The sequence below is a fragment of the Tachysurus fulvidraco genome, chromosome 8 (assembly GCF_022655615.1).
Source record: "Tachysurus fulvidraco isolate hzauxx_2018 chromosome 8, HZAU_PFXX_2.0, whole genome shotgun sequence".
Classification (NCBI taxonomy): Eukaryota; Metazoa; Chordata; class Actinopteri; order Siluriformes; family Bagridae; genus Tachysurus; species Tachysurus fulvidraco.
Window position 1 is genome coordinate 8,761,392 of NC_062525.1, and position 12,821 is coordinate 8,774,212.

The window sequence follows — 12,821 nt, forward strand, 5'->3', positions numbered from 1 at the left end:
GTGCAAGCAACTACTGTACATTATTACATTCAGTAAATAATTGACAAATATTTTAATGAACATGGACCAGTGCTTGACTTAACACAGTAAAGATGAACTGCAGCAATACAATACCAGTAATTCTTGACTATTTTTGCTTAAACATTACATTCATCAAAGCCTTACAGTTTGGCTTTAATATATGGAACATTTCAATATATAGATTGAATTAAATGAGTTAAATAAGCTTAGGTAAAGTAATATACAGGTGTGTGAGGTCCAAATATAATGAATTAGAGAAAATGTTTGTGACTGTTATACTAACTGACAGAGGCGTGATTCTTAAATGTATTACACCCTGTAGCTTATCTCAGACTGTCCCCTGTGCCCTGTAAGCTAAGCTTGAGCTAAATTCATCTGCCCTGACTTCACTTGTAATGCACAGTACCTCACTTTGTAGTGCTAATTTAGCGCGCTGCTACTGCCACCTAGTGGCAGTTTAACGGAGGTTCAGGATTTGAGATTCAGACTTGCCTGCTATTATGTAGCATCATTAAGCACACTAATCACAGAGTGTTTTTATTCCCACAGCCAGGGCTTGACAGCTACGAGGCTCGTTTCCCAACAAGGTAAGACTTTCAAATATTACTCTTTTTAAGAGTTTAATCACAGATCTCAGAGTTATTGTTGTATTGATCAGTCAGTAAATAATATCATGCATCAGGGAGGTTTTAAATTCTGTTTAAGTCTTTTCTAATTTTCATTTTCCCATTTTTTATTATGTATTGAATTTTTAGTTTGATTTAACAATTTTATTACATAAATAAAGAAAATATACCAAACCATTATGGATTTGGCAAGAAACAGCTTCTGTCTGCTTGACCTGCAGCCGGAGTGGGCGTCTGTAATAGAAGGTTGTGGAGCTCTTGGCTAAAACATGATCAGGTGGGCCGGGTGACCAATCAGTGCACCCAAACCCATGATGGACAGACGGAGGTGAACCCTCCTGTTGTTTGAATGGGTTTGAAAATCCTTAGAAGTACCCCGTATAGTTATTTACCATAGTGATTTCCAAAAAGAAACCTACTCTCCCATAGATGACAAGCATCATATCATTAGGTTTATTTATTTATGACGATGGTGACACACAACTTTGTTGGAACACCACTCCACAAGTAAAGATCACAGTTGTGCAAAACTTTTATTTTGCCTGCTGAGAAGAAAATGCACAACATAGCACAGCAGAGTTGTTTACCAGCATTACCAGTATGATGCATACTGGTTACATGCAAGCAGCCAGCAAGACCTGCTTTAGCTCTAGTGTTGTGCTAGTCAACCTGCACTAGACCAGCTAATGCTGTATTCATGACGAACTGAACTGAACTACCCCTGGGTGTGTCTGGGTAAAGTTAATAATACCCAAAGTGCAGCTTGTCATATTATAGAGAAAGTGTCACAGCACTGATGCTAAAGGCTCCTTCTATAAACATTTTAATTAAAAGTCTCTTCTTAGGCTTTTTATTACTTTTTTTGTCTGTCAAGAGCTTTAAATATACAAGTCCCCATGTTTAACTTAGGTGAAGAGCTGAAGGTGCTAATCAAATGTGAATTCACATTATATTCACATAAAAAGTGCATTTTTTTTCCTATTTTAGTGACAGTTAAGTGTTAAACTGTTTGTAAATGTCATACTGAGAAACTGGGGGGTTTAGAGTTATCATGAATGCAGCATATGTCTAAGGATTTTTTTTTCAGTAGAGTAGAAATTACTTTGTTCATCTATGGGGAATTTTCCCTGTCCTTTGTGGTAACATACCAAACTACAGGATTTAAATTCATGTCCCATTCTATGGATTCTATATTTCTTTGCTTTATCATTTGTTTCGTTATCCCATTCCATTTTGTGTTTGTTTCTGACCCTTGCTTTTGCTTATTCCATGTTGGTCTTTGTACTTTAATCCTTATGTATCTTTTAGCTTTTGAGTTCTGTGAAGGGACAAGACTTAAGCAAAAGCCAGGAAAAGAGTCTAAACGTATTGTAACCTCCGTGTCCTGCCAGATATCACAAGGAGCTGTATAATCATTCTGTTTGGGTTTATTGGTGTTTTTGTAGCACAGTTACAGCAGCATACACAGGTTAATTAAACATTTATGGATACCTGTCAGTGCTTTATCTGGTTTCATGGGAAATGCTAAAACATGCCTCATGAACGTTTTAAACAATGTAGCTGTATTGCCAAAATACCACCTCAGACAAGATCATATTGTGCTAACATTAGCTTAAGAAGAAAAAACATTAAACAATGTTAATGATGAGTAAAAGCCACTGGCCACCAATTAGCATTATGCAAATGATGCCATGCTAAATGCTGGCTAGCTGCTTTTATTCACAACCTGCAGCATTAGCATTGTTAGTTTAAATATGCCTTAATTATATCTCCAATTAACACAGATGGCTTTATGTGGCATAATTAGTCATAGCTTAGTCGTAGTCATAGTCGTGTCAGACACTAAGCTCCTTGTGCTCATCCTGCAGTGTTGCATTGCTGTTGCTATTGCTGCTGTTGTTTTTGTGTGAGTGTGTGAGTGTGTGTGAGTGTGTGTGAGAGAGAGAGATTTGGGCATGTGTATGTATCTGTGTGTGTCTCAACCCAACCTGGCAGCCTCTCCCTCTTTTTGTTCCACAGTTCGGAGGTCAAATTGATTTCGACAGTGTGAAAGGACAGACACACAGACACCATCCGTCCTTCTCCCCTCACTCCCTCACTCGTCCATCCACCTTTTCACCCGCCAAAGAAGAGGAGAAACACCCATCTTCCCTTTCGCCCCTATTACCCTACTTATTAGTTTCTATAAATATCCACGGAACAGAAATGCAGAATACTCTGGCGTGATTGTTCTCACAACTCTTCAGTTTTGAGGACCTCTGGTCTATTCTTAATGAGCTCAATGAAATGGACTCAGAAAAACAGTGTGTATGTAACTCTTGCTTTTCTTTCATGCATAATGCAAGTGCATCATTTTTGGGGTTATAGAAATAGGTCCAAAATCTATAAATGGAGGGCAAATGAGGCTGCGGTAATGAATGACTGATTGATGATATACATTTTTACATATTAAGTGAAAGAAGAGCTCTTTTATCTTTGTCAAACAAATGGGCTTGTCTACTTTAGGTCCAAAGTCTGTTCTTTTTTATAGCACTTAACATCTAGGATGTTCTAGAAGAAGACAGCTCATTTTTTATTTGTTCTCCCATCAGTTCACTAAACCCCTGAAGAATAAATGACAGAAATTGGTAGCACATTGTGCCTTTTTGGCTATGTCTGTTTCCATATGGTTGTTTTTGAAACAACAAGTAGTATCTCCAAGAGTCTGAGCCTGACAGCATCTAAATTTATCAGTCCCCAAAATCCCATTACAGACACATCACAGAAATAAAAGTACAGATCTATCTGTGTAGCTGTCCAGCTTCACACATCTAACCAACACTAAACATCTCCATCACTATCCAAGCTGCACTCCAAAGGCCTGAATGGAAGCATGGAGGTTTTTATTAAATTATATGAAAACCCATTGATTTTCCAAGTCAGAGCTGTAATTTCCTGGGAGGCTGTGTCTCGTACTTATTTAAATTAAATTTGTAGACACGAGAAGATGGTAGGGTGGTGGCACAGTGGTAATGTTGATCCTGGATTGATCCTGAGCTATGGTTACTGTCTTTCATGTCTGTGAGAGTTATCTGGTTTCCTCAAACATCACAGAACATGCTAACAGGTGCTAACATGCTGTATTGGACTGGTGAGGTCTAGCATGGGATAAACCTCAATGTGGTCCCTAAAGATAAATAAATAAGATCATGTGCTGATGGTGCTTACTGGTGCTCACAGTCTGTTAAAATTTATTTTTTTTATTAATACAAACATGTATTTGTCCATCAGTGCTGAAAATAATCTGTGTTAAATACAAATAACGGCAATTGCCAAGTCAAATGCTAGCTAGAACTTGATGGACTTCTGTTTCTTTAATACTGGAACATAAATTTAGCCTTCTAGTAGGTGCTCACCATTCTAAAAAACAGATGAAAAAAGATTTTAGGTATGTTTTGTTCTTCGTTGTACCGAGTAGCCAAGTGATAAGCCTAATGCACTGTTCTGATCATTAGCACGTGTGCATCTTTAAAGTCCTGCCCTTGTCCCCGTTGATAAAAGTCACTTGCAGTTGTTTCTGAGATCCCACACTCATCCTGACTACACTTACTGGTTCAAGGTTTAATTTAATGCTTGAAAACATCTAATGATTGCACCTAGCCCCCTGTGGATAATGGTGTAGAAGTGTTTCACATTAGAAAAGTGACTGTACTGTATCTGAAAAATTCCACCCAAGACATTTTTTTTCCAGTGGCTGCATCTGTTTCTCTCCTCCCTGTTGCCCTCTCACCTCTCCATTTGTCTTTCTTTGTGTGTAACAAATCTAAGCTCTTTCTTTCCTTTTTTGCCAACCCTGTCCATCTGTGTTTTGGTAAATTTAGACACAAAAGCAGTAAGGGGTCAACGTCTGGAAGCTGCCAGTGCTTCTTCTTTCTGCATTAGAATAAAGCCGAGGCATGACTGCCACGTTCTCCTCAGTGCTGGTGCCCAAACGGAAACACTCGATCTACTCAGTCTGTATTTGTGCTTTGGAATGCTAACACTTGGATGTAAAAAAAATTATTAATTTAAAAAATAAATATCTAAATAAACCCTCAATATTACATAGAGGGAATATACTGTATAAATACATGCATGCATTTTGGGGACCACCAAAACCAGTGTAATGTTGCAGCATAACCTCAAATGTATGGTGAATTTCTACTTCAAAAACCTGAATAAAACTCTGTAATGAGATGAGAGCATGGAGTCATTCCTCAAGCTGTCTTTGATAAACTCACATCTGATCTCATGTCTTCGTTATTTGTTTTATTTTATTTTATTTTATTTTATTTATTTATATATACTATAGAAATTAACACTTGTGTAATAAAGTTTAGCAAAAAAAATTTCTATAGAAGTAACGAGTATACGAGTTCACAACTATAAGAGTGGTAGTCTGGGAAAACCTGAGTTATTCTAACCATAATTTAATGAATTTAGGCCAATTTTTTAGCACATTTACTTAAGAAATCATAAATACACTTAAATATAAATAAATATACTTCACCAAAGCAACATGTGATTTTTTTTTAAATAATCATCTTTTATCTTCTGGCAAATATGATGTCAGTTAAAGATGCAGTTGAACGAACTCAGTGGTGATTTTGAGTCTGTGATTTTCTCACACATTGAATGTCACACGTTAAATGCAATTTATTCAAGAATCGTTAAGTTTAAATGTAATTATTCTCCCTTTTCTCTTTTAGTGATAATCTGACAATGTTGTATCTTTACTCCTAGTTGAGATACATGCAACATATTGTAGTTCAGAACCATATCTGTAGTACAGGCTTGTAGTTTTTAGAAATCTATAAAATAGAAATCTTACCATCAGATGGGTTTTCCCAGGCAGCCAAACATATCAGATTCATTTTTGGCATGATCACTACAGATTTTAAAAGTTAAGCGTAACACTGTGATTTTGTAAATACTGTGCACACTTTATATAAAAAAATGTTAACAAATTCTATATTCAATTATACTGTATAAGAAAAGCAGCGCTTCCAGTTTCCTCAGCTGGTTTTCTTACCTACAACTTTGAAGTGTTGTGAATGTGTCTGGAGGGTTATAGCGTATGAGAGAGTCTGTGGTGAGTGAAGTATGTTTTGAGTTTTAATATTCTGTCTTTACTTCACCGTCATATGTCCGTCTCCCTTACATATGAGACTCTCTTTGATGGATCTTGTGTCTTGTTTTTTTTTGTTTGTTTGTTCATCTCTTTGCTAGTTTGCCCTTTAAGCCCTAGTTTCCATTGTTTTTGCTCATTAACACACATTAATCCTTACAGTATATTACATATTAACTATTTATAAGATCATTGACATTTTACCCCAGGAGCTGTTGGCAGGTCCAGCTTTGGATTCTTTGTTCACTGTAATGATTGAATAATTCATACTAGTTTCTAAATAACATCATTTAAGATGAATAATAGAGTTTCTGAGATGTGCTTTTGAGAAAATTTGCTTTTCTATCACAAAGGCAGCAAGAGAAGAAGAACTTTAATAAGCATGCAGTTACTTTATATGTGATACACATTCCATATATGGCAAAATGTAAACTTCTGAAAGTGAACACATTTTGCTAATTTAGACAAGCTTTCAACATGAGGTTTCTTTTTATTCTTTCAGCATGGGCCCTGAATTTGCCCGATTTTGAATGAGCAATAATGACGTAAGTGACTTATTGCCTTTTGCATTCAGCCATAAAAAGCTAAGATTTGATTTTCTTCATGGACCATTACTCATGGCGTTAATTAGCTTTTTTTTTTACGCACAACTCACCTAAATATTTTATTAATTTGTTAGAATTTATTGATGTCTCTTGGTTCATTTTAGGAATGAACTTGTGCAACTTGAATAATCTATCATTAATCTATCAATAATCTATCAAAAGTTTGATTTAGTTTAAGAGATTGTTGCACAATTGTATTCCTTGTAATGCTGATAATTTTCATTGCAATTGCTTGAAAGCTAGGAATTTCACTGTCAAAATATTATAGATATCAGTTTTCATTTTAATAAGTGAAATAGCAGTTTTAGCAATGTTTATCATTTTATGGAAAACCTTTTTTTTTGTAATACCTTTGCATGTCAAACAACACAGTTTTGGCAACTGTGGATCCGCTTAGCATGTAAACACACAGCAGGCTTTTTGAACATCTCCACATGTTATATTCCTCTATAGAGTGAATAGTCAGTGTTGTGGTTTGTGTTTTATACATCCAGATCCTATCAGTACCTTGAGGTCCTGACAGTGCCATAACAGCTCCATCCACGTGCGGAGATGTAAGCTGGTCACGCCTGAGGACCTCACATCTACAGCCCTTCTTTATAAATATTACAGCTCTAATAAAGACACCTCCAAGTAAAGCTGCTACAGCTTTATCCAGACGGTGCCATATTTACAACACTGAAACATGGCACAGACATACTTTTACCTGCAAACACAATTCATTGTACATTATTTTTATTATTATTTTTATTGTTATTATTATTAGTAGTAGTAGTAATAATTGTAGCATTAGTAATGGTAATAAAGATACGAAGAATAATTAGCACTGGGATTGCATGGCAGCATGACAGCAAAATCATTCAAGGAATGATAATCCCTTCTGTAATTTCATTAAGCATATTTTATCACACATTTTTCCAATGCTTTACACAAGACTCTTTTTTTCTATCATAACTCTTATTCTTTACAATAGTATTTGCAATAATAATTTAATGCAAGCACAGCCATTAAATAATAACTTGGTGCTCTTTAGACCTTAGCTTTAACTAATTTAACAGAATGCAATAAATTCAATTATCTATCTATCTATCTATCTATCTATCTATCTATCTATCTATCTATCTATCTATCTATCTATCTATCTATCTATCTATCTATCTATCTATCTATCTATCTATCTATCTATCTATCTATACTGTATCTAATCAAGGTTATGGCAGGTTGAGCACAGACACGGGAGGCAGGGTTTTTTTAATGTTAAGTTTCTTTGGGAAATAAGAAAGTAAGAGGGGTTGAAGTGGAGGTCAGCAGTACTGTCTTTGGAGACTTCTCTATCAAGGTGGCCTCCACAGCAACAGGGCAGGACCCAGGGTGCTCTGTAGGACATTTGGAGTTGGGGAGTTTCATCTTCACTGTCTACTAAGTACTCTGAGGGAAGCATGTGTCAGTGATAGTTTATGGAGAAAGTTCTCACCTGTATGTATGTGCTGGAGGGTGAGCAATTTCTCCTATTTCATTGGCTGCCACTCAAGTGTGTTTCTGCCATACCTCTCTTGCAGCCATAATAGGTGTTATATGTACAGTATATATGTATATGTACACCTAACATGGAAAAATAAACATACACACACACACAAACTGTTTAAAATCCACCTTTGCTTAATATTTCAAATATTGTTAAGATGAATATATACAGATGACCATCACTTATAATTGAAACTGTATAAGCAATATATTTAGCACATATTCATTGCACAATTTCAAATTGTACCGTTTGATATACACTGCCACTCAAACGTTTTTGAACACTAGAAGTTTCATGTTTTATAAATGATACGTATGTTAGTCGTTAGACACAGGCCAAACAAAATGGAAAATAGAAGACCAATAACAAGGATAAATATATTAAGACACTGCCAGCATTACTTTTAAAATATGGTGGTACTGGAAATATGTAGTGTGCTGCAAGTGCCTATTTAGATTGATTTGGCCTAATCCGATTATGTCCAGGTTGTTTCAAATACCTTTATAACGTTTTGTAATTCACTTATATCCTTTGCGTTTATCAAATTTCATCAAAATAAAAATATGTACTAAAACGTCAGACTGGCAGTACATGTGTGCATCTTTGTAAGTTAGAAACAGGACAAATGGGAACTAATAGAGCTGAACTAAAGGACACCGAATTGCTTTGTTATCATTGTTTTTGTCATGTTTCTTTCCTGGTCTTTCTGTATTTCTGTGTTTCTCTTTATGTAACTTTTTTCCAAATAGATCAAATAGAATGTATTCTACAAGTTCTTGAACTTTGTAAATTTCTATATGTGAGACAAACGCATTATTTCAAGACCATAATGTAAGAAATTATATAAATAAATAAATTATAAATAAATATTTCCATAATTATTTCTACTCCCTGGCAACTCAGGTGTGTGCTTTGCAAAATATAAATAACAACATTGTCACTTTGTGTGACCATGTGCGGGTACCTTGTAAAGTACTGTAGGTCACTTGTGTCCTCTTTCCCACTTTTGTCTTGCTTGTCTAGGTGAGCAATTGGGTTCAAATATGCTAAAATATAGTGGCCTCATTTTTTGTTGTATTTTCAATTTTCTTATTGTTGGGCAAAGTGCTTGAAGGATTTAGAAATTTCAGGGTAGTTCTGTTTACTCTATATGTTTTATAAGGTCCTGATGGAAGTGGATGAATTTGGTGATCATATTTGGTCAAAGGCCAGACAACACTGAGCAGTCTAATAAGAAAAAGGTCAACTCATTTGCTGCATTGTGGCAGCAAAAACATTAATGGACAGAAAGCTCAGCCACTGAGCCCCTTTGCTGGTTTTCATAGATAAGATGGCAAGTTTGGCTGGTACAGATGGTACAAATTGCTGGTACAGAGTACCAGACAGGTCTTTAGAAAAGCACTAAATAACTGCCTCATTCTGTCTGAAACAGATTATGGACAGCATTACACTATTCAATAAATTTTGGGTTTGGGAAAATGCAAGAGTGGATGAATGGAAATGAATGATAGCATGTAGACCTGTCTGGTGTCATGCCATACAAGAATAGTAAAATGGGTTTGTGCCAGAAGAGAACAAGTGTTGCCTCATATGTGAAAATGAGTTGCTGCCTAAAACACAAGCTGTTGATAAGATGAAGTGACTGAGCATACAGTAATCAGAAAAGTATCTTACCCATTAAAGTGTGGGGCATGACCCTCACAAGACAGTTTGATGCTTGTCTGCCATGCACAGGACAGGTATTGCTTCTGGCTCTTCCTTTCAGGTATTTGTTAGATTTTTTATTTGTTTGTTTTCTTCAGTTGTTGTGTCTGTGGTTTTAAAACAAACTTTATCTTTTTTTTCTTTTATTGCACAGTGTTTTGTCTGGTGGTTTACGTAAGGCTGGATTGTGGTGTCTAGTAGCTGAGGTTGGTGCATGTTGAGTTCTAATAGCTAGACACCAAAGAGAGATAAAGATGTCAAACAGTTAATTTATTCTTTTTTTGTTTGTGTACAGTCACTAATCATGTGACATCCATGAGGGACAGATATTTATGGGAACCTTCACATAACATTTATCTCTAACCAATATATATCTTCATGGATTCCTACTCCATAGAATCATTAAACCACTTCTTTGCTCACTACACTCAAATACAAAATTTCTTCACCATAAATCACCAGAATCTCACACAGATCCAAGGGTATTCTATTGACTCAGACCCTTTTGCTGGATTTCTTATGAAGACAGTCACACAATACAATCAAGAACATTGTCCATTAGCCCATGATTATCAAGTCATGTTAGTGTCTAGCAATTCCAGCAAACATCCCTATTTTTACCAATAGAATGCATCTCTTTGGCAGAAAACATATTATGATAAACTCTTTACAGTCCAGCAACATTATAATACAGTTTAGGATTTTAAATCTGTTTCAAAGAATACAAAAATAGTACAGATTGCTGTCTAGTTCAATCTAGGCTATCCTATTTAGAACAGTGATGCCGTAAGAGGCAAACATTGAATGTGAGAGGGTGTGATTTTTCTTTTCTTCCCAAATTCAGGGGGTCCAAAGTACAGATATATCAGAGTGCTTTAAATTCCTATTTATCTTGTCAAACTTTTTCTTACTAAGAAATGACACCCCCCCCCCCCCAACAGTGTTCACAAGACTATTAAACTTATATTGGACAGTTATTATCCAACGTAACAAATGTAAAGTAACTTTTGTTCAATAGTTTTTGTCTATTCTAAGAAATAATTATAATAATACATTGTCCATAAACTGCCATTAGTATATGTCTTTCTTCCTTCTATTTCGTTATAAATTTCTCAAAAGTGATAAGACAGGCATCATGTATTAAATAAAAAAAAGTTATAAACACCTTAAACATAACACATCCCAGCTCTGGTTCTCATAAGGTAGCAGACATGTACAGTATCATTTATACATGCTAATTAGAAAATGCATACATAGACTAAAGGACTAAAAGGTCCAGTACCAAGAACTTTGTTAAGTTCTCAAGCATTTGAAATTATCATGTGTTTTTCCCATTTTGGGTTTCTTTAGCAGTTCTTATTCAAGGGCCAAAATGAAACCAGTAAAACATGAGTTCAAAAATTTATGCATGATACTGACAATAATATACATTAAATTTATAAGTTAATACTGAAACAAGTAGTTCTTAGAACTGTTTTCATCAACCAGGCAATGGTTGCCTCTCCAAAAATCTAAGACAATAAAAAAAGATATGAATTTCATTTGAGATGTTATTTGTAATATCATGACAGAGCTGGTCTAAGTCTCATGATGTTTTATGACCCTGTATAATCTGCTACTTACAAGTAGATGGCTGACTCAAGGCAGCTATGTGTTTCCTCTCTCCCAAACATTTTTAAAACAGCTTTCAAAAGTCCACTACTTTTCGTTATGTGACACAGGCACAAGGCTGTTGTTCTGATGCCAAATTAAAAAAAAAATAGAAGGTGAAAAGTAGGTGAGTTTGCCGTCTCACAAATAAAATAACAAAACCTTAATCAGCCATTGACAAACAGTAGTCTCGCTTAATTTCTCTTCCTTTAGCAACATAACTCATTGTTAGCAATATATTCATTTGTTCATCATTACTTTACAGTCAAAGTCAATGTCCTTGAAAAAGGTTTCTTGATTTAGTTTACAATTAGCTTCTGGAAAAATGTTCATGTTATCCTTCATTTCAAGATCACACCAATCATTCATGAAAATATGTGGAATCCTTTATAAATCCCATGTCTTCACAGTTCATATTTCGAAATTGTCACTAGTTTAAAATATGATTTTAACAAATATGATATTACTTTGAAATTTTGCTATTTATAATATTCTTCTTAAAAAGCATGTGGCCACAGATATGTTCATTTGTGTTTGGTTCAATACAGAACATTGTATAACTAGTTGAAAACAATATTAGGCACTGTCCTTGATGGCATCCCAAACATATTTGAAACAGTATAATTTTCATTCCAAATGACCAGTACATGTTTCATGCAGAACACTCCACATAGATGGCAGTGGTGTGCAGTGCTCATTCTCTATCGCCATCCTCACTGCTTCCTGTTTGGCACACAGAGGACAGAGTATGATACATTTATGATGCAATTTTACTTGATAAGCATCTAAAATTAAACTTTTTCAGGAAACAAAAGCTTTACGAACTCAACTTGAAAGCTATCTATTATAGAGCTATAATATTTGTATGGGGTCTATGAAGTGAAGCTATATGATAAGTGGAAGTCTACATATTAATAAATCAATGATATGTATTTATAAGCATTTTACCTCCTGCCGAATCCACATCTGAGTCAGAAACATGGGTGATGGAAAATCGTGAAATTGGGGATGGAGAAACTGTGAAGCGTGAGAATTGCACAACAGGCTTGTTAATTGTAGCACTGGGTGGAAAGCTTGTTTTAGCCTTGATGTCCGAGGGTGATTCCATTGATGACGTTGGTAGTGGCAGCAAAGAGAAATCATCATCCCACTCAAGCCCTGTACCTGCTCACAAAAAGATATAAGGAAAATACATATATTAAAAGGAATATAAATTATCATATAATTTTTATAATAACTTTATTAAAATCAATATGTTTAAACATGATTTCTTACTCTCTTCTGAAATATTTCCATCTGAAGAGTCATCAGTTGAATTGGCCTTTTCCTGTTGGCTTGACACTGTGCACCTTGCACCCTGTGAGCTTGTCTCACCTCCCAGGGGATAGGCATGTTCTGATAGTTCTCCAGTTGGACTTTCCTAGAGAAGTTGAATTTTTCTTATTACTTTTTTGTCATCAGTGAGGACAAAATCTGAAATAAAAAAATGACCCTTCCAGCAATGCATTACCAAAACATTTCTAAATGTATTGGGAAATCAAGCA

The 12,821-nt window shown here is 35.3% G+C and overlaps 2 protein-coding genes across 16 annotated transcripts in view; one reads left to right on the plus strand and one right to left on the minus strand.

The window, feature by feature from the left end:
- Positions 1–7,097, plus strand: part of baiap2b (BAR/IMD domain containing adaptor protein 2b) — a 50,449-nt gene extending 43,352 nt beyond the window's left edge. For 7 of the 10 annotated variants that reach the window (XM_027163133.2, XM_027163141.2, XM_027163134.2 and 4 more), the window contains 2 exons: positions 571–608; positions 2,667–4,865. In XM_027163133.2, the coding sequence (XP_027018934.1) occupies positions 571–608; positions 2,667–2,697 (69 nt within the window). In that variant the 3' untranslated portion in view covers positions 2,698–4,865. Of the gene's footprint in view, positions 1–570; positions 609–2,666; positions 4,866–6,295; positions 6,339–6,892 lie in introns of those variants that run through there. The other 3 variants (XR_007143672.1, XR_007143671.1, XM_027163136.2) reach the window with 3 other exon arrangements.
- Positions 7,098–9,730: 2,633 nt separating this feature from the next.
- aatkb (apoptosis-associated tyrosine kinase b) overlaps positions 9,731–12,821 on the minus strand; it is a 43,491-nt gene continuing 40,400 nt past the window's right edge. For 2 of the 6 annotated variants that reach the window (XM_047817218.1, XM_047817217.1), the window contains exons 10-12: positions 12,553–12,697; positions 12,226–12,441; positions 9,737–12,000 (exon numbers count right to left, since the gene is read on the minus strand). In XM_047817218.1, coding sequence (XP_047673174.1) covers positions 11,972–12,000; positions 12,226–12,441; positions 12,553–12,697 — 390 coding nt within the window. In that variant the 3' untranslated portion in view covers positions 9,737–11,971. Of the gene's footprint in view, positions 12,001–12,225; positions 12,442–12,552; positions 12,751–12,821 lie in introns of those variants that run through there. The other 4 variants (XM_027163124.2, XM_047817214.1, XM_047817215.1 and 1 more) reach the window with 4 other exon arrangements.